Below are 23,177 nucleotides of genomic sequence, written 5' to 3'. Positions count from 1 at the left end.
ATCCACCTATTCAATACTAAAAATTGTGATAATTATTAAATCATCTCATATTTTATTTATACACATTTGTACGACCAGTTTCGGTATTGAATAGGTGGATCTCTGTACCTAATATTTTTAAATGTAAATCCCGATCAAATACAAACCCTAAAAATGACATTTTTGACACTAAATTCTTCAACACACCAATAATAAAATTTTCTACTTTTCTGCCACTTGAATCAGTGGTTTCTTCAATGCTCGCCCACAATTTTTTTGCTATCACATACTGTCCGAATTCTTTGTAAAGTTTCTTCATAACATTTTGGAAGGTAGTTTTTCCTTAATGTAGATTTTTCTGGAGACTCAAAATTAATGTATTTTGTTAGGAAATTTCTCAGTCCCGGATTAATTATTTTGTCAAGAGGAATGTTGGTGCCAGCAAATGCTCTGCATAAGTCTAGATAATGCTGGGAGTATTTAGTAGAGCCTAAATTTGAAGTAGCTTGTTCACCTAATAGTAATTGTCGCGAAAGCACATACGAAGCAGCTGCAATGTACTTTTCTCCAGATGAATGCTGGGTTACTTCAGAACGTTGATCTGCATTTACTGTTTTACCACATGGTTGGCAAAACAACTCTTTCCCATCATAGTGGAAATGTTTTAAAATTCCTCTACATATTGTCATTAATGCTTTCATGGCCCGTACTTAAAGACACGATACTGTATAGGCTTTTGGGCTTATGCCGTGTCAAGAAAATAAGGTGAAAGCTTTAACATTTAGCAGGGAACTGTGCTCTGCGTCCTCAGAAGAAATCTCGACTGTCCACGAGAAAGGCTTCATAAACAATGACACTTTTAAATTTGGATGTTACAATAGAAGTGGAAAATGGTACGTTCATTCGCCACCGGATGGCCCCCAGGACGTGGCAACGCTAGCATTCGAAGCGGAAGCTGACCGAACCATCACAATCAGTCTAAGCGGTTCACATAACGTGTTTGCGTAACACATGACATTGGCAGATGTATGGCATAGACACAAGCCTGGAATGAAACATCTGGCGACGAGGAACGTACGAATTTGGAAAACACCAAGACGAAATAACAATAGTGAAGGAATCGGGAAGGGAACTACCTACATAAATTCTTAATGGCTGAAAAACAGGTATTACTTAATTGATAGCCGGTGTCCCTGTTGAAAATGTTAGGATTTCTATGTATTTCCACAGCTTCCCGTATAAGCCTGGACCTGTAGCGTCTAGTGTGGGTAAGAGCTCGAGCATCTTGGAACAAGACATCATGACCCGACGATAGAGCATGCTCAGCTATGGCCGATTTGTCTGGTTGGTTGAGACGAATATTACGTTCATGTTCTTTGATATGGGTACCAATAGCCGGTCGATTGTTATTTGATTTTCTAAAATTGTTACCCAATCTTATGAACGTCTGTACCTGAACTGTAAAGTTTACTTTTCGAAAAGAAACCAGAAGATAGCTGAGAAAGAAAATATAGCTATTAAGTTTTAAATTAATCTTCTGATTGTCGTGTTTTGACCCACTCATGCCTGCACCTTCTTTCACCTTTGTAATTCACAAAATCCTCAGAACAATACATATGATGGTATTGGTTTTATGTCATACTAACTACCTTTTATAGTTTTTGGAGATGCAGAAGGCCAGAAATTTTGTGTTGCAGAGGTTTTTTTTTTTCTTTTTTTTTTTTTTTCCACATGCTGGTAAATCTGCCAACACAAGACTGGAGTATTACCAATACAAGGCTAGCATACTTGAGCACCTTCAAATATCACTGGACAGAGCCATGATCTCATCTGCCATGTTAGGCTCAGAAAACCAATGCTCTACCATCTGAGCAACTCAGTTTATTTTGATCATTGTTCATGAAGGTTACTGTAACAATCTAGGTACAATACACTGACATTTAAAATGTGAGAGATCAATTTCAATACGATTTCTTAGCACGTTAATCCCTATTATTCAAAGTTTATCCGTAGTTCTTCCTTAATTTTGAGTGGTTTGAGATGTTGTGGTCAAGACTGCTGCAAACAGGGCTTTCTACCATAGCTACGGCAATAACCAGAAAGTTTTGATATAAAAATGAACAATAATGAAAATTTTATGTCCAGAGTTAAAATAGTATTTAATTCCTTCCTCCCCAGGCAAAGGGCTTTTCGAGGGCACTGGTGATATTACTAAGATATTAACAACTGGCTCAACAATTGCTGCTGACGAAACCCTCCGTGCAGAAATCTCCAACTGCTTGAGCTTAATGACATTCTGTGACTGGTGTACTCAGTGACAGGAAGACTCCAGACCACATAGAGTTAAAACTATACCATTCTGCAGTCAGCCCAGTTGCCTTGTATGGTGCTAATTGCTGACCGTCATTGAAGAAGAAGAAGAAGAAGAAGCAGAAGAAGAGGAAGAAGAAGAATAAGAAGAAGAAGGGGATACAACGACTTGCTGTCATGGAAACAAAAATGCTCAAGTGAACATCTGGCCTGACACAGCATGACTATGTCACAAATAACAAAGTTTGCAGGTGACATGGAGTTGCACCAATTGTTGAGAAGCTGAGCGAAAGCCATCTACGCTGGTTTGGGCACGTACTGCAACCAGAAGCAGAAACAATACCAGACTAGTTTTACTTTGCAGGTTAAATGAGAAATGGCCAATAAAATAACTGAGGCAGCGTTGTCTAACACTCTGTATGAAGATCTCAAGGTTACAGGTCTGCACCCTGATCAGGTACATGATTGTGTAAAATGGTGACAGAGAACCAAAACAGCACATCCATCAGCATGTGGGACAAACACTAAGGAGGAGGAGGCGACGGAGAGAAGAAGAAGATAATACAGTGAGTTTCTCTCATCGGTTGGCTGGCAGGTGCGCCCAGCTAATCTGCCTCCTGTTGACTCATCACTCCCTGTTCCGCGGCATAGCAACAAGGACAGCACTTCCCTCACTTTATCCATGCATGACATAACAATTAAAATTAAGAAAGTAAGAATTGAGAAAATAAGCTTGTACCTTATGACAGGAGATGTTGGAAATGTTCTCCTCCTGCATCCAAACATTTCTGGCATCATCTCAAGAAACTCCGATTCACACATATAAGTTCGTCTTCCGTAATTGGGGCTTCTTCTCTCTGAATTTGTTCTTTCAGTTCATCCAACGCGTGAGGGTTTCTTGCATACACTTTATTTTTTAAGCTCTCCCATAAATAAATCACAAACAGTTAAATCTGGGGACTGTGACGGCCATAAGTCTGCACTAATAACACAGTCTTCAAAAATTTCCTCAATTAAGTTTAATGTGTTATTAGCTGTATATGCAGTGGCAGAGTCTTGCTGAAAATACCCATTTCGACAGTCAGTGTCAGTCAGTTCATCAAAATATGGTTTGAGTGTATTATCCCTGTATCTTTGTGCATTAATTGTGCCCTGAAGAAAGAGAGGTCCTATAATTCTGTATCGCTGCGCACCATACTCTGATCTGTTCGTCATGTAGAGGTATTTCGTATATGCAATGGGGGTTTTCTGTTCTACAATATCTGTTATTCTGCGTCGAAACATACCCGTGTAAATGGAACCATTATTCATCAGAGAAAAATATTAAGTGGGGATGAACTATTTAGTCATGAACGTTTTGCAACATCCAATTATAAAAATGTACCCACTTATCATGATCACTGGATGCCGTTCGTGTACTACAGTTACCTTGTATGGTTTAAATTTTCACATGTTCGTAGCCCGCCATGCCGAGCTCTTCAAAACCCCGGCTTCTTGTCCAAGTAATTTTATGGATTTTGTAGGCATATGTTCTAATATCTCTGCGATTTCACTTGCTTTTTCCTCAGTAGTACATGTTTTTTTTAACACTTTGCTTCTTATCAAGTAAAGAACCAGTTCCCCTCAATTTGTTTACGAGTTTCCACGTGGTCTCTCTATGCGGAGGGCGAACACCTGGAAATTGTGATACAAATCACCTAACAAATTCCCTGCACGACTCTGTTTTCACATAATTATCATACATACCCATTCCTCTACCATGTACACATGTGGAGGCATTATGCGAATTATACCACGAAGTAACACTTCACAACTCAAGAACAGTTGGAGTGACAGATCAACACTTCATACACGTTCTAATCAGCGATCTGAACTGAGAAGTGCGGGCATTCCCGGATTCATTCTAGAATAACAAATATGGTACTAGTCATATATGGTATGGTACTAGTGTTAGCTTTCACAGTCAGAAGCTAATAGAAAACTGATATTCTCGGGTCTGTTAGAACATAGTCACATTTTTAGTGTTATTTCAGTTACAATATTGTAGGTCATTTATATAGGTGGAAACATTCTTAACTGCTGTGCAAAATTTATACAAATTGGAACAGTAGCCCAGCTTCTGGCTGGTAATTTGGAGCCCAAGAAACCATGTTGTCCTTACTTACAACTGAAGTTTAAGGGGTGATGACCTACATGTTAGGCCCCTTTAAACAACAAGCATCATCGTCATTGTCATCACAACTGAAGTTGCTGAGAAATTTTTCTATTTCAATCACTTTTCAAGGTGAGTAACAAAAATACTGATAAACACTAGAAGGACTGGCTGGCATTACTTGCCTACCTAGAAGGGTAATTCTAATTGGCAGTGCTTTCCTTCAGTTCTCTAAGGTTGAAAGTCTAATTTTCTTTTACAAGTTACTTTACGTCGCACCGACACAGATAGGTCTTATGGCGACGATGGGACTGGAAAGGGCTAGGAGTGGAAAGAAGGCTGCCGTGGCCTTAATTAAGGTACAACCCCAGCATTTGCCTGGTGTGAAAATGGGAGACCATGGAAAACCATCCTCAGGGCTACCGGCATTGGTGTTTGAACCTATTATCTCCCGAACGCAAGCTCACAGCTGCGCGCCCCTACCCGCATGGGAAACTCGTTTGGTAAAAGTCTAATAAATTGTAGGATAATATATAAAGGAGCTGCTAGTATATCAAGCTATAAAGCTGTAAGCAGCCACCATTTTGAATTTCTCATTTCAGTAATAATAACAATATACTTTTTGTTTTGGAAGCTTGGGTGGCTGACTTCAAGCCTAGGAACAGGAACTTTCTGTGAAATTTGATTCGAGCCTGCTATGGCTGATATTGTGAGATTTTATAACAATTTTACATCAACAATTTGCACAATATTAAAGGAGAAATAAAAGGGCAAAATGTAACAAAAGGAGCCACACGAGTATCAAAGCAATGGCCATGTGTTCTGGAAGATATAGAAAATTTGCTTCTCGTCTGGATAAATGATAAGCAACTAGCAGGTGATACTGTGTCCGATAATTTAATCTGGGAGAAGGACGGCCCTGTACGCTGACCTCGTCACTATCATGTAGTACACATATGTCAATAGAAATCAAAGAAAGCTTCAAGCCAAGCAGGGGATGGTTGATAACTTAAAGAAGAGAAATGGCGGGGATGGCTTGATAACTTAAAGAAGAGAAATGGCATCCATAGTGTTGTGAAGCACAGGGAGGTTGCAAGTTCGGATGATAAGGCAGCTGAAGCATTCACCACACAGTTTCAGAAGCTCATTGTTACCAACTGTTATATGCCACAGTAAGATTTTAACTGGGATGAAACAGTGGAAAGAGATGACATTTAATGCAGCAGAAGAGAATGAAATGCTTGGTCACAAGCCCATGAAAGACCATCTAACCATGTTACTGTGTGCTATTGCGAGCATGGATTTAAATGTAAAGACTCAGCTCATGTATGATTCCAAGAATCCAGAACCCTTCAAGAAATGCAATATGCAGAAGAGCCAGTTAAACGTTATGTGGAGGTCCAACACCAAGGCTTGGGTCACTTGCATGTTCTTTGTTGACCAGGTGAGTTGGCCGTGTGGTTAGGAGCATGCAGCTGTGAGCTCGCATCCAGGAGGTAGTGGGTTCGAACCCCACTGTCGGCAGGCCTGAAGATGGTTTTCCGTGTTTTCCCATTTTCACATCAGGCAAATGCTGGGGCTGTACCTTAATTCAGGCCACGGCCGCTTCCTCCCCATTCCTAGGCCTTTCCTGTCCCATCATCGCCATAAGACCTATTTGTGTCGGTGCGACATAAAGCAACTAGGGAAAAAAAAAAAAAAAAGTTCTTTGTTGAATGGATGAACAAGGTCTTTGGTCCTGCAGTGAAGAAATACCTTTTAGAAAATAATCAGCCACTCAAAGTTTTTATGGTTATGGACAATGTTCCAGCTCATCCTCCAGGCCTTCAGGACAATTTACTGGAGAAATTCAAGTTCATTAAGGTCAAGTTCCTTTCTCCCAACATAACTCCAGCCTACAGATCAGCAAATTATTTCGAACCTCAAGAAGCTATACATCAAAGCACTATTTCAGCGATGCCTCGAAGTGACCGAAGAAACAGATCTTACCCTCAGAGAGTTTTGAAGAAATCATTTCCTCATCGTGAACCACCTGAATATCATCGATAAAACATGGGATGGGGTCACCAAGAGAACTCTCACTTCTGCTTGGAAGAAATTGTGGCCCAACTTTGTTCTTGGCCGTGATTTTAAGGGGATTGCTGGTGAAAATGAGCCACCAACTGTCAATGAAAATGTGTCCTTGGGGAAGATCGTGGGGCAGGAGATGAATGAAGTCATTGAAAAGCTGGTGGAAGAACACAGCAAGGAACTGACCACCAACAAACAGATGGACCTGCATTGTGAACAACACAAGGAGGTTATGGAGGAGATCTTGTTCGGGGAGGAGGAGGAGGAGAAGAAGTCAATGGAATCTCTCACAAGCTGCAACTTTTATACTTATCATTGAGAACCTGGGAGACTGTGCTTTGAATTCTATTATGGACTAGATTATTTTGAAACTGACCACAAATCCCATTCCGAATTATGGATATTGCTGGACATTTATTATTTATGCTCCAACTAATGATAAAAATAATAAGAACACCAAGAAGAGGTGGATGGATTTTGGGAGCTTTTAGATCGGACGACGATAAACATAAATAAAAATCACACCAAAATTTTAATGTGAGATTTTAATGCCTAGTTAGGAAGTGAAACAAGATATAGAGATGTAATAGGGAAGTGGACAGCACAAACAAGAACAAATAGGAATGGTATAAGACTGGAGGAATTCTGCAGAAACTATGATATGATCTCAAAGTCAACATACTTCAAGAGAAGACCAAATAAGCTCAAAAATGGAAACATCCAGACTGTAAAAAAGGCAAATGGATCATGTTTGTATGGATAAGAATTACCACAGCAAAATCTACAATGTGAAAATTTTGAGAGGGACAGGTACCAGATCATATCATTACTTGATATAAATAAAAATTAAACTCACACCATTGACAAAGAAAGAATCTCCCCACTGGGTGAGTTGGCCATGCGGTTAGGGTCGTGCAGTTGTGAGCTTGCATCCGGGAGATAGTGAGTTCGAACCCCACTGTCGGCAGGCCTGAAGATGGTTTTCTGTGGTTTCCCATTTTCACACCAGGCAAATGCTGAGGCTGTACCTTAATTAAGGCCACCGCTGCTTCCTTCCCACTCCTAAGCCTTTCCTGCACCATCGTCGCCCTAAGACCTATCTGTGTCGGTGCAACGTAAAACAAAAAAGAAAACGAAAAAAAAAGAATCCCACCCCAAAAGGAAGAGAACCTACGACCCTCATAAACTGATAAATAACAAGGAATACAAAGAACAAACTAAGAGTAAAAAAAAACAGACAATCTAGAGCAAATAATTCCCCAACTTGAGCCATGACTGATGGCTTCATTTTATGAATATGACTCCTGCTGTTGACAGTTTAGTCTTCGACTTGTGTTGTTCAATGATGGCCTCTGTGGCTTCACAACTTGAGTTGACATCCTAACTTCTCCTTATACCGATAGGTTGCGGTCTTGCACCACATCTGCCGTGGAAATTTTTTTCCCCCCACCAAATATGTAATTTTTCTCCTCGACAATAATTCTTGTTGATTACTTATTGGAAAATAAACCTGTTACATTTTGGCATGGCGGTTTTGACTTATAAACACGTTCTTAAATGCTTTAAAAGGTGCTGTTATTACCTCTCGCTCCTTCGAGAGATTTATTATTCTTTTTATCTTTGGGACACTCAAGGTTACGGTATCCTTTGAACCTACAGTTCAGGTACTTGATCTTCTTTCCGCTGCCAGTTCCTTTGTGTTTCTGTTACTTTTATTATCTGTGCTCGCTACATTTTTTCTTCTGGGTGTTCTCTATTTATCTTTATATTTCTTGATCTCTTGATAGTGAAATGTATCATCTACATGATAGGTGATTTGTCTTCACATTACTGGATTGTGTTTGATATGTGCCTTGTTATTCTATGTATGTATTGGTACATGTCCTCTCGGTTATATGTAATTTATGTTTTATGCTACAACAGAGTGGTCCGTCCATTTATTGTTCATGCATGTTCCATGTGTGGATTTTCCTTTCTCTGCCATTCATAATCATTGTCAGTGCTGGGCTTTACTTGCATTGTATGGGATAGACACTGTTGAAGTTTGAAGGTACTTATGTGATTGCTACTCCTATTTCAGGAGGGATGCCGATATTTATATATATCGTGCGCCTTTCAAATCTATTCATTTGAGCATTTGACTTATGAATTGCTCTTGTTTGAGGCTGTAGGTGAATGTACGTGACCACCAGTTTTCCTTCGGTTGTGGCTCTTTTGGCATATGTGCAAGTGTGTGAGTGTGTGTAAATGAGTAGTTATTGTTGGTGTGTTTTGCCCCTTTTTCCCTAACCTTCTCTCATGATATTTTTTGTATTTGAAGTAAAAGATGGTGAGCATGTCTGTCTTAATTCTGGTTCCCTTTTAATTTTAGTGCGCTCTGCGCAGGCTTAATACTTTGCCCACTAATTACCGTGATTGGCTTTGATGATTTTTATCTAACTTCTCCTTGATCTTTAAAAAAATCTTATTGTGTGTGGGAGGTAACTTTTGAGTTGGGTTTTATATAAGTGATGAATATCTGTTGGAAAGATTTACTCCCTTTTTGGTATTTATAATCCAAGTCATGGGTTATTATTTTATATATATATATATATTTTATTTTTTTGCTATTTGCTTTACGTCACACAGACACAGATAGGTCTTATGGCGACGATGGGACAGGAAGGGCCTAGGAATGGGAAAGAAGCGGCCGTGGCCTTCATTAAGGTACAGCCCCAGCATTCGCCTGGTGTGAAAATGGGAAACCATGGAAAACCATCTTCAGGGCTGCCGACAGTGGGGTTCGAATCCACTATCTCCCGGAGGCGAGCACACAGCTGCATGCCCCTAACCGCACGGCCAACTCTCCCGGTTATTGTTATATTGAGATGGAAGTAATACATAACTACTATGTAAGTAAAGCTATTGTTTTATGAGTAGGCCCTCACCATATGAACATGGTCTGGGTAAAGATGAAATGAAAACAAAGTCTGATGTGAGTAAGAACTGTATATGTACATTTTTATGTATATATTTACCCTTTCCTATTTCGAGTCATTATCCTTTTCTCATGATTTTTAAAATAAACCTTCTTTTTAAATAGTTCTTGGTTTGTATTGTATGTAGACTAGGCTCTTACACTTCTTTTCTATGGCCTAGGAGGCCCATCTCCAATTCATGACCTGTTCACTGGTCATTTCCAGTCACGGTCCAAAACCAATATTTTGGTATCATGATTATTGTTATGGAACTTAATTTCCACTGCGCACAATAATCTTCATGAATATGTTTCACCAGCATTGGATGTATCATTATATCTTCATGGGAATTTATCATAGTAGAGATTCATATAATTAGTGGATATAGGTGGTTCAAACTGAAACAAATAGCTGAACAAGTAGCCCCAATAAATCCAAGAAGAAAAAAAAACACCAATGGTGGAACGATGAATGTGGTAAAACAGTGGAAGATAGACACCAAGCCTGGTTAAGATATCAGAGTCAAAAAAATGGAAGAATCACACTTGGAACTAACAAAACGAAGAAAGATAACCCAAAAAATAATAACGAGGGTTAAACTGCAATACCGAAAAGATATACTTCTAATGCTAGAAACAAATAGCGAGAAAACAAACTCAAGAGATTACTACAAAATATCTAGCAGACAATTACAAAGATATGATTCTCCAGCATTAATGTTAAAAGATACCGGTATAAATAATAAAATGACCCATAGCAATAGAAAAAATACAGAAGTTTTAGCAGAAACATTTAACAAATTACAAAATTGTGAAGATCCTACAGAACTTCTTCAAATAAAAACAGAAACTCTGATTAAAACACCATCAGAAAATATAAACCCACCCACAATCCATGAAATATACAAAGCTTTGAAAGAGATAAAAAACTACAAAGCAAGTGGAAATGGTCGAACATTTCCAGAACTTCGGAAATATGCAGCAGAACCAGTGAAAATATCAGTACCCCCATGCATAGTGAAAATATGGAACAAAGAACTACCAGAACATTGGACTACAGCTATAACACATACATTACACAAAAAAGGAGAAAAATGAAATCCAGACAGCTATACAGGAGTTTCTCTTTTGGACTGCACATATAAAGTCATGTCAAGAATTCTATACAATCGTCATGTAGATCAACTTGAACTGGAACTAAGAGAACACCAAAGAGGATTTAAGTCCTGTAGAAGCTGCCTGGAAAAGATAATCACCTTAAAATTAGTAATGGATGTCTGCAAAAGAAGGCAAAAACAACAACCTTTGTAAACTTCAAAACAGCTTATATGATTGTATCCAAAGATCTTCAATGAAGAAGATACTAAGGAATTTCAGACTTCATGCCATCCAAAGAACATAAAATTGGAACCAAGAAATATTTATTAAAAAAAGCTTGGGATTTACAGATGACTTAGTGTTACTAACTTCAGTAGTAACTTTCAAGAAGCCAGAAATCAAATAACTAGTCTACAAAATATAGTAAAAAAAATAGCAGTCCAGCAGAATCAAGTACTGCGAGGGGTCGTGCCGTGGCGAGTGTGGCGGTCGTGAAGAGTGGTGTAGAGAGGGGAGCGGAAAGGTCAACAGGAGTGTGACTAGGAAAAGGATCGGTGTGGAGCAGTTTAGGGTCGCTGTAGGAAGATGGCAAGGAAGAATAAAGAAGAGAGCAGCCAGAAGGAATGAAGGTAAAGTGAAGATAGGTCTGAAGGTGGAGTTATTGTTGGTGGCGGTGGTGGTCACAGTGTTGTTGGTGTTTGGGGGAATAGAAGTAAATCCTGGCCTTACGAACAGTGGTAATATGATCTGGGAGGACGTTGAAGTTATAAGGAAAATAGTTAAGGAAGTAATAGAGGAGTTCTGCCCATTTAAAAGGTTGTTGCAGGAGCAAGCTAAGGAACACGAGAAGACTAGGCAATAGTTCCAAGAGATCATGAAGGAAACGAAAGCAGATATGGAAAGCAGCAAAAGAGAAATCGTATCTTTGAGGGAGAGAATAAAAATCTTGGAAGAGGAGGTGAGGAACTTAAAACAGGGAACTGCAGACACTAGCCAAGAACATAGAGAAAAATCCATATTTATTTATGGTATGAAGGAAGAGAAGACAAAATCTAAGGTGGAGATCATTTATAAAGTGGTTGACATCATGCAACATAAAATGAAAATATACTTCAACGAGGTAGATATAGACAATGTTGTGAGAGTAGGCAGAAGAAGGGGCCACGCTGATGGCTGATATAGTGGTGAAGAATGCTGGGAATCTAAAGGGAATAAAATGTGGATTAAAAGGGACATAGGAAGAGACGAGTACGAGAAGTACAAAATTCTAAGGAAACATCTAGTGATAGCAAGGCTGCAAGGGTTGTGAGCGCAGATCAGGGCACAGACACTAGTTGTTACCAATGGAAAATGGACGTGGAGGTGGTCTTTGTCCAAACTCAAGGCAATGGAAAAGGGGATGGGAATGAGAGTGGAGGAAATACAGGTTCTAGAAAAAAGTTCCGGAGAAGATGGTTTTGGTTTGCAAGATGAAGCTACAGGAGGTTGTGTGTCAAGTGAGTCTAGTATAGGGACAACACCCTTAGCAAGAGTTTTTAAAGAGTGTCTTAAGGATAGTTTTAGAGAGGCAATAAGTGAGAACAGAATTATTGAGGACTCAATGAAGGATATAAGAGATATGTTGAGGCACAGAAAGGTACATGTGACACCTAGCAGAGGAGGGGCCTTGAGGAAAGGAAGAAGTATGAGTCTAAAAGAGCTGTGTGGTAAGAAAGACAATAAAGTTGAGGGTGTAGCAACGAGAAGTAGGAAGTTAAGTAAAGAGAGACAGTAGATGGTGTTGGTAGTGATAAGTGATAAGGTATTTTATTATGGCAGGAGAGTAATTGTAATGAGGTATTATGTCTGAATGATAAGACAGGTAGTGAAAGACAGTGAATGGATCTTGGCAAGAGAGTAAGTCTAAAGAAGTATTATGTATAGTTGGTAAGAGAGCTAGTGTTGATGTGGTTGGTGATCAAGAGAAGTGAGTGGATCTAGGCAACTGAGGAATTGTAATGAGGTATGATGTCTGACTGATAGTAATGTAAAAGTGTGGCAATTTTGGGGTCGAAGGTAAGAGAGATGGAGTAGGTGATCTGTACTTGAAGTGTAATGAAGTATTATGTATGGTTGATAAAGAGGTAGTGTTGTGAATGGTATATTATGTCTGATTGATAGCATTTGAAAAGTATGGTGAGTTTGAAGTTGAAGGTAAGTGAGTTGGAAGTAGATTAATTGTATTTGAAAAACATGGTGAGTGTGAGGTTGATGGTGGATAAGAGTGCATAATTTAATTCGGTGAGTGGTTTGATTTGAATGAGGAGTTGAGGATAGAGTGTGGTTGTTAATGGTATTTGAGAAGAATAGTGAATAGTGTAGAGAAGAGGGATTATGAATAAGAGGTGAGTGGGATGTATAAGATTGGAAAGTATGATGTATAAGAGAGATGGAGTTGGCGGTATGTGATTGGGAAGTTTGATGGTAATTTTATGAGATTGGTAAGTTGATGATAATTTTATGTTATCTGTATGTTAACTGTGTTTGATATGAATAGTGAATTTAATATGTGGTGGTATATAAAGAATGATTGTATTTATTAGACAAGGTTGGTAAATTTTGGTATGGTAGACGTGATGGCAAAATTCATGAGGAGAATGGCTTGGTATTTAAATGAGATTAAGCATGGTTAAATATAATGAGTAGTATCAGAAAAGTAGTACAAGGATAAGTTGCAAAATGGGGTACACATACGTGGCTGGTGATGTAACATAAGTCTGGACTCAGCAAGCTAGAGTGGGTCAAGTAGAAGGATGGTAGGAGCAATGGAATGAACAAAAGTTTGCGTGTTTAGTCAGGAGGGACAAGAGGGTCTTTGACATTCATAATGCCGTTTATTTTATTTCAACTTTATTATGTCTTATAATTGGGAACATGCATCATTTTCAAAAATATTTTTTTTGAAAAGTACACCAATGAAATAGTACGTAAACGTATTACATTGTGGTATGTTGCCTTGTTTTCTACCATTAAAAAAATATTTAATAGTGCCTTTCCGCAAGGCGAGTGAAACGGCCTCTGACGTAAGCGGCGCGCTATGACGTCACAATCCAGTACTGCATGGAGCTCTACCAGCCGTTGTGCATCAGCCGTTGCTAAAAGCCGATTGTTTATTATTCATGACCGCGAATAACTTCGAAATGACAGAACAAACGTTCAAAACAGCACAGTCAGACAATCTACCATGTGTAGATGTCATCATTCTTGAAAAATGTGACTGTTGTGGCCGCAGAAATTCGCGGATAACAAGCAAGTTTGTAAGTGGCGTCTTTTATATACGTGTAATGTACTGTAACCCATAGTATTAGGATAACAACGAACCTGGATAGATATCACATCACTTTCAACATTTCCTTCTAGACTGATTCCCCTATTAAAGAATAACATTACATTTTCGGGCTTTCAGCATTAGTAAAGTAAGAAATCGGATTTCAGCACTAACAAACATATAGGTAGCATTATAGTACTAGTCCGCTTCTGTGGTGTAGTGGTTAATGTGTGTCACTCCCGGAGGCCCGGTTTCGATTCCCGGCTCTGCCACGAAAGTTGAAAACAAATAGTACGAGGGCTGGAACGGGCTCTACTCAGCCTCGGGAGGTCAACTGATTAGAACGGTTTCGAATCCCACCTCAGCCATCCTCGAAGTGGTTTTTCGTATTTTCCTACTTCTCCTCCAGGCACCTAAGGCCACGGCCGTTTCCTTCCCTCTTCCTTGTCTATCCCTTCCGATCCTCCCATCCTCCAACAATGCCCCTGTTGAGCCTAACAGGTGAGGCCGCCTGAGCGAGGTAATGGCCCTCCTCATCAGTTGCATCACCATACTCAAAGTCTCACGTTCCAGAACACTGTCCTTGAAGTGGTAGAGGTGAAATCCCTCGCTGAGTCCGAGAGAAAACCAACCCTGAAGGATAAATTGATTAAGAAAGAAAGAAAGAAGGAAAGAAAGAAAGATCATAGTACTAAAGGGCTATAATCTATCATCCCCCCCCCAAAAAAAAAAATATTTATGGTTGGGACAACTGGCCTACCCACTTCCGGGGCCCATGAAAGAGAATTAAATATCTTTGTGGAGGGAAAAAATTAAACATGATAAAGATAAATATGACTTCATCTAGTTTTCACAAGTCGGGCTGAGTGGTTCAGACGGTTGAGGTGCTGGCCTTCTGACCCCAACTTGGCAGGTTCGATCCTGGTTCAGTCCGGTGGTAGTTGAAGGTGCTCAAATACGTCAGCCTCGTGTCGGTAGATTTACTGGCACGTAAAAGAACTCCTGCAGGACTAAATTCCTGCACATCGGCGTCTCCCAAAAATCGTAGAAGTAGTTAGCGGGGCGTGAAGACAATAACATTAATTACATCTGGCTTTTAACAAGCTGAGCATATCAGGAAAGAAAAGTGTCCTGGTGACATTTTAGTCGCTCAATACAGGTATGTCTTTGGGTGCTGTGACTTTTACTTTTTTTCTTCTGTTTGCTTTACGTCACACCGTCACATATAGGTCTTATGGCGACGATGGGACAGGAAAGGCCTAGGAATGGGAACAAAGCGGCCGTGGCCTTAGGTACAGCCTCAGCATTTGCCTGGTGTGAAAATGGGAAACCACGCAAAACCATCTTCAGGGCTGCCGGCAGTGGGGTTCAAAACCCACTATCTCCCGGATGCGAGCTCACAGCTGTGCGCTCCTAACCGCACGGCCAACTCGCGCAGTATTTTTACCCTTCGGTTTATTGACTTGGCTTGTATAACCTAAAACTTTGGCTAAGTAGGATAATATTTTAAACACCTACATCACTATTTTCACCTGTGTGCAATTATGTTATTAATTTCATTAATATTATGATAATTATTATAATTGAGCATTGTTAACTTATAAGACAAGCATTGGTTTTGTGTAGTTATACGTTTGTTAAATTCACGTTGTTTCCTTTCATGATGTACACGCCTATTCTTTGTTACATTATAGAGTATTTAGATATAGCCTAAATTTCTTTACCAATTAAGCTCTTCAATAAAGACATACATAACTGTCCCATGCCAAGATATATTGGTAGAATTAGAGCTGTCAAAATGGCTCATAACCCCTTTGATTTATTATCTTGACATGGATGACCCAAAACATAGGTTAGGTTTGGAGAATACTTTAATAATCAGCATTATTTAATGCACTGTTTATTACTTTCATATTCCAAGATGTAATTGAAGCATTTAAATAAAGCATAATACATTAAAATTTAAAGTTTTACCACTAGAACAGCTGACATGGAAAAGTGATTTGAAAATTCAAACAAATTAATCTTACGTTAAAATCTTCAAAAAAATAAACTGTAGACTTTTCCGATATATCACCAGCATTTCTCCGGCTCGCCAAAATCCATTTCTGCCTAGTTTTAGCGTCTTTGGAACATTTATGAACAATTTGTTTGGTATGGTATGCGATGTGCTATTGCACATCGGAACTCTACACCATTTATAAGTTTTCTGCCTCACTGTCTGCGCAGGATTCATTTTAAGTCTAAAATATACCACTCAGATTATTATCCAATGTATAGACCTCGAATTTAACCATACCAGACACTAACATAATGTAGAAATACGCGAAGTGTATCCTGCTTCTCACAGCACACTATGTGTTATTTCGTCTGCTAATTCAGTCAACCTGTACGATGACGTCAGACCAATGAGATCGCGTACTTGCGTGACGTGACATTTTCGTAGATTTTTATCATGTTTGGAGTTATTATTTGTACATTCTGATCCCATTTTTGAATTCTGCATGAAATTTTGAATCAGATTAGCATATTTTTAATTAAAACCCCGGATCATGCATGTTCCCTATTCTATTTTATTTAAATTGCACATTCTGAAAAGACAATATGAATGTCCAGGGGAGACGTTAGATGTGGTATGCAGGGGCTGAGGATGACTACTGTGGTGACCCTCACATTTCCGGAGTATCCGATGGACCTCGGGACATGTCCAAGGAGTATCATGTTTCCTTTAGTTTGATATTATTCTTATTCTTATTATTTTGCTTTGTTAATTTTTTCTGTTTATTTGTCCGTTTATTTCACTATTGTTATTATTTTCACTAAATTTGTGCCTATTGTCATGGCTTCTGGTATCACCATTAAGGGTTGAGCAGAGGCCATAAGAAAGCCTTTCTTATATTCTATTGTATTTTAGCCACTACGTAACTTGCTTATGCTAGTATGGATTTATGGGAACATGTATTTGGGCGTGAACCTGTTATGTTCAGCAAATAAATGTTCAACAAAAAATAGGACTCCCAATATCATTTGAAAAGACTGAGATAATGGTAGCAGATTCATTAGTAATAAACCACATAATAGTAAATAACATGAAAGTAAACATAGTGAAACAATAAATAACTACGAGAAATTAAAATATACAACTAGGATGAGAAATCTGCATGGTAAGAAAGAACTAATAAAATGATAAAAGCTCAAAAATTAACAATAAAAAAATGTCTATCGACAAAAGCAAAATTGAAACATTACAAGACAGTGGTTCAACCAGAGGTGACGTACGGAAGCAAAACTATTTCTAAAGTAATTCAGAGGAACGGAATGACAAAATCTCCTAAAAGTGGAGAGCAGAATAGCTAGAATATGCATAAATAAAAAAACATAAAAAGACAGACAATAGTAGATAGTGCGAAATAAAGTGGTATACAGAGAACTGGAGACCATCACAGGTACTATAAGGAAGAAGAGGATCTCTTTTCTTGGTCACATTATGAGGACACCAGAAACCAGATTATCAAGGAAAATTAGAGAAACTCTGGAATCTGAAGGAAAAAGTAAGGTGCATTAAGGAAACAAGAACTAGATATAACTCTGGATGATTTGGAAAACAAAAGAAACTGAAAAATTTAAAAATAGGATTTAATCCAAAAATAGACAAACAACATAAAATGGAAAGGGTATTTACAGATGAGGAACGACAGAAAATATCAGAATGAATGAAATGCCACTGGGCAATTTGCAAAGAAAACTTAGTGAAGAAGATGTCCAGAAAATGATTGACTGAAGTGCTCCAATGAGGCCGTAAAAGCAGCAGCAGCAGCAGCAGAAGAAGAAGGAAATTATATGTTCGAATATATATTTTTGGGGGTTGTGGAACGAATCATCTGCATTTCAGTTATTTCTTTTGGGAAAATTTGCTTTGATATATGAGCGCTTTGAATTACAAGCACATTCCCGGAACAAATTATGCTCTCAATCCAAGATTCCACTGTATCACACTATAATCATTTTCATTATCGTCTGATTCACATGATTATTTTAGGTGGGATGCAGAAGGGACTTCAATCAATCACTACTGATCTGCATTTAGGGCAGTCACCCAGGTGGCAGATTCCCTATCTGTTGTTTTCCTAAACTTTTTTAAACGATTTCAAAGGAACTGGAAATTTATTGAACATCTCCCGTAACACAATCTATGTCAACTAATTCACACAGTCAGCATGTCAGTTAATTCATCCCATTCAATATCTTTTCCTTTTGATTCCTTATCTGGCATAAACAACAAAAAAAGTAATAATATGTTATATGAACACAAATGTAGACATGCCATAATGATGATGAAAGCTGAATTTCATTAAACAATTACAACTGAGCATTTTTTTTTTTGAAAAGTAGTGCCTCCGTGGCTCAGGCGTCAGTGCGTCGGCCTCTCACCGCTGGGTTCTGTGGTTCGAATCTGGGTCACACATTGTGAGATTTGTGCTGGACAAAGCGGAGGCGGGACAGGTTTTTCTCCGGGTACTCCGGTTTTCCCTGTCATCTTTCATTACAGCAACACTCCGCATTATCATTTCATTTCATCTGTCGGTCATTAATCACTGCCCCCGGAGGAGTGCGAAAGGCTTCGGCAGCCGGTACAATTCCTATCCTCACCGCAAGATGGGGGCTTCATTCATTCCATCCCTGACCCGGTCAATGAATGTAAGAGTAAAAAAAAGCTGTATACAATTAAATTATATACATACATGCATATATAAATTATGATGTAAAAAGCTGCAAAAAATATAAAACTTTACATCACCTTTCCACTTAGTGTGAATCTTGGCAGAAACTTTTCTCAACAACAGCTTTTATGGTGGCTAAATAACTTGTAACACAGAGTTAAACCCACAATTTCAAATTTCAGCAGTTAACACAGTATTGTACTTATTTTTAATAAAGCTCATGATTGAAAATAAGATTTAGCAAAGGTACATAGAAGCATATAAGGCCTTCAAACAATATACAACATAGTCACTAAAGAATATTTCCCTTGTGGAATCACAAACAATATTTCTTGGTTTCTGTAACACTCCGCACAGAGAGAATCAATAAATATAATGATGCAGCATAGTCTCATTACACTACATACATGCATGTATGGAAAATTATATCTTCAGTGATTGCAGAACCTGGTCACATGCAAAACAGTAGGAAATTACGGGGAGAAAAAAAGGGATTGCAAGCGGAGAATTACAATCTCTTCAGGAAACCTTATTTCTGTCCTTAAAGCATACGATCTACTGGTGGTTTGTGATGGAAGTGCTGCTCGCCCCTGGCATATATGATTTTGGTCAAATCATGAATATAAATTGCAAGTAATTCCTTTGAGTTTTACAATAAGCTTTGTGCGATGTACTGAATGTAACAACCCTTGGCGGAAAATGTAAAACCTAGAACAACTCATAGGAAGAACAAAACAACACAAGTTACCAGGACATATTTGCTACTCACTGTTTTAAGTCGCTTATTCAACCAGTAATCATATACAGCAATGATGAGGTCATCATCATCCTTGAGAAGAGACTTTGCTTCTTGCATTGTTACCACCGTCTGCCCACTACCCTTTTCCAAACGGTCCATCATCTCTTCAAACTGAAAACAATTTAAAAGGTCAAAACCAACAAAAATCACATTGAACAATGACATTGTACAATAAAGACTCAGTTAAGACTCTGCTACAATATTCTTAAAGGAACAATAAAAAAACCAAGCAGGGATGAGTGTCATATGAGAGTTAACAAAGTAGTACAAATAAAATATTCTTCTCTACAAGAAGGTCTATATATTCACAGATGGATTCAGAAAGTGAAGCCCCCAAAAAAGTGTCTGTTTGCAACATTATTTCGTATAAAGGAAGGTATATCAGCGTTTGATGTGACAATGATTTCAACAATGGCCATCAGATAGTATCTTTTCTGTTTTGCAAGGTACAACACAAGCATTTACCTGGTGTGAAAATGCACAATGTGAACCACGTAGCTAACCCACTCGGTCGCATTAGTTTCATTACCCAAATTGAAGAAATGAGAACTCTCTCTACCACGCAACAGAATGGTTATGTAATGTAATGAATCACTGTCAAGAAGAAAGATTGCCTGAGTGAGATATTATGAAATTAATTTTGATAAATTTCTATTCCCAAGAAAGCCGGTGCTGACAACTGTGAAAATTACCGCACCATTAGTTTAGTATCTCATGTCTGCAAAATTTTAATACGTATTATTTACAGAAGAATGGAAAGACAAGTTTAAGCTGAGTTGGGAGAAGATCAGTTTGGCCTCAGAAGGAATGTAAGAACATGTAAAGCAATCCTGACTTTACGTCTGATCGTAGAAGATCAAATTAAGAAGAACAAGCCTACATACATGGCATTCGTAGATCTAGAAAAGGCATTCGATAATGTTGATTGGACCAAGCTATTTAAGATTCTGAAGGTGATTGAGATCAGATACCGAGAACAAAGAATTATCTACAATCTGTATAAAAATCAGTCTGCCATGATAAGAATCGAGGGCTGTGAAAAAGAAGCAGCAATTCAGAAAGGAGTGAGGCAAAGCTGCAGTTTGTCCCCCCCCTCCCCCACCTTTTTAAAGTTTACATAGAACAAGCAGTAAAGCAAATCAAAGAGGAATTTGGAAAGGGAATCACAATCCAAGGAGAGGAAATCAAAACCTTGAGATTTGCTGATGATATTGTTATTTTATCTGAGACTGCAGAAGATCTCGAGAAGTTGCTGAATGGTATGCAGTCGAACGAAGGCAGGTGATGCAGGAAATATTAGATTAAAAAATGAGGTCTTAAAGGAAGAAGATGAATATTGTTACTTGGGTAGTAAAATAACTAATGATGGCAGAAGTAAGGAGGACATAAAATGCAGACTAGCACATGCAAGGAAGAGCTTTCTTAAGAAAAGAAACTTGCTCACTTCAGACACTGATATAGGAATTAGAAAGATGTTTCTGAAGACTTTCATCTGGAGCGTGGCATTGTATGGAAGTGAAACATGGACGATAACTAGCTCAGAAAGAAAGAGAATAGAAGCTTTTGAAATGTGGTGTTACAGAAGTATGCAGAAGGTGAGAAGGACAGATCGAATCACAAATGAAGAGATACTGAATCGAATTGGTGAGAGGAGATCGATTTAGGTAAATCTGATGAGAAGAAGAGATAGAATGGTAGGACACATCTTAAGACACCCATGACTTGTTCAGTAGGTAGGTGGTAAGAACGGTAGGGGTAGACCAAGGTATAAATATGACAAGCAGATTAGAGCAAATGTAGGATGCAATAGTTATATAGAAATGAAAAGGTTAGCACAGGATAGGGTGGCATGGAAAGGCTGCATCAAACCAGTCTATGGACTGATGACACAAACACAACAAACACACAACCAGGAATTTGAAAGTAGATCCACTGTAATGCAACTTTCTAACATAGGGAGCATAGCATGGCAAAATCGTTCAAACAAGTGCATACGAAGACATCGATTTATAGAGCAAAGGCTAACGGACAATTTTAACATAAAACTGCTGCATCAGGAGTGAAGTATATTCACTGCCAAACATAGGCATTTGGCTTCCTGATTATTAGACCTGAGAATTGTATGCAAATGCATGTTTCTTTCTTTCTTTTCCATGAGTTGCTTTACGTCGCACCAGCACAGATAGGTCTTATGGCGACGATGGGACAGGACAGGCTTAGGAATGGGAAGGAAGCGGCCGTGGCCTTAATTAAGGCACAGCCCCAGCATTTTCCTGGTGTGAAAATGGGAAACCACGGGGAAAAAAATCTACAGGGCAGCCGACAGTGGGGTTCGAACCCACTATCTCCCGGATGCGAGCTCACAGCTGCGCACTCCTAACTGCACTGCCAACTCGCCTGGTAATGCATGATTTACTGAGCCAGCATTTCTGAACCAAATGTTGGGATTTCATGAATCTCGTGGAATTAGAGGTATATGGCAAAAGTTTATAGTGCACATTTCAGTATACTGGGATGTTCTGTTTTATTTGCATTTTTTTTAAATTCCCAAAACATGCAAAGCAAGTCAACTTTGGCCAATTCTGCAAGTTTGTGATGGATGGGAAGGCTAGAGGTTATTGTGGAGTGGAGATGAGCCATGGTAACTGTGCAATCGTGTGACATCAAAGGCCACCGCTATGACTGATCGCAAATACATCAATTTTTCAACGAGCCGGAATACATCTTTTTTCTTTTGGTTTAGAGGCATTTTCTACCTTTCAATAATTTTATTATTATTATTATTATTATTATTATTATTATTATTATCATTATTATTATTATGCATTTACATAGAACTAACACTTAGCTTACCGTCTATTATAGGAGATGTTTCATTTCACGTGCGAGACAACTTCAACTAAATGTTTGTTTACATGTCAAAAATGCTTTGTAATAGCTTAAAAACCTTAAAAACACATTATACACTGGTAAAATGCTTAGCTATGTGTCAACATCATCATCATCTTCTTCTTCTTCTTCTTCTTCTTCTTCTTCTTGATCTTCTTCTCACCACAACTCCACTCCTACTTCCCACTCCACTCTCCCTCTTGTCCTTCCCACTGATCAGCTGCTTGACGCAAACACTCAGCAAACAACACATGCGTAACAAGAGTGAACGGAACCAGCAGTGAGGTGAGTAACTGAAACATTCCAACTTAACCAACTCTGTAACAAGGTCTCTTCACATTCAACAAATTTCTTTCTCTCTCTTTTTCTCTCATTTCAGACTCCACATAACACATTTATTATCGACAGATAAATCAAAATACTTCAGCAAACTTCAACCAAGGTATAGAGGAGATTCCCCTGCTCAATAGAAATCTAGCTACCCCATTAGAACACAAAAAAATAACAATTTCTACATATAAGCGTCCAATTAAACTGAACATTTCATCACATCACCACGCAGTGCTAAAGACAACAACACTTTTATTTTTTTTTTTGCTTCAATGCAATTTGATTGTCTATATCATTTTTTGCACGCATTTTCTTACCTGAAGATGTCTCACACATGAGATGAAACATGTCTTAAAATAGATGTTAAGCTAAGTGTTAATTCTATGCAATATTAATAAAAAAATAATTGTACCAGCGGTACACCTTCCTCGGCTATTTAAACTGCATGCCTTCTCTATGGCCAAAATTAAGAACTAGTGTTAGGTTTAATGATCCACCCAATCAATACACTTCACTTTACAAGTGAAAACACATTCAATATAAAAATATATTAAACATTCTTTGGT

General features: G+C 38.5%; 1 protein-coding gene across 1 annotated transcript in view; it reads right to left on the bottom strand.

Annotated features, from left to right (window-relative positions):
• Nucleotides 1-23,177, bottom strand: part of E(Pc) (Enhancer of Polycomb) — a 460,358-nt gene that overhangs the window by 204,162 nt on the left and 233,019 nt on the right. Inside the window, exon 4 of the mRNA XM_067148053.1 lies at nt 19,363-19,503. Within this exon, the coding sequence (XP_067004154.1) occupies nt 19,363-19,503 (141 nt within the window). The remainder of the gene's footprint in view (nt 1-19,362; nt 19,504-23,177) is intronic.

Source organism: Anabrus simplex, chromosome 5 (assembly GCF_040414725.1).
Source record: "Anabrus simplex isolate iqAnaSimp1 chromosome 5, ASM4041472v1, whole genome shotgun sequence".
Classification (NCBI taxonomy): Eukaryota; Metazoa; Arthropoda; class Insecta; order Orthoptera; family Tettigoniidae; genus Anabrus; species Anabrus simplex.
Note: the sequence above shows the minus strand (reverse complement) of the source record. Positions and strands in the feature narration are given on the sequence as shown.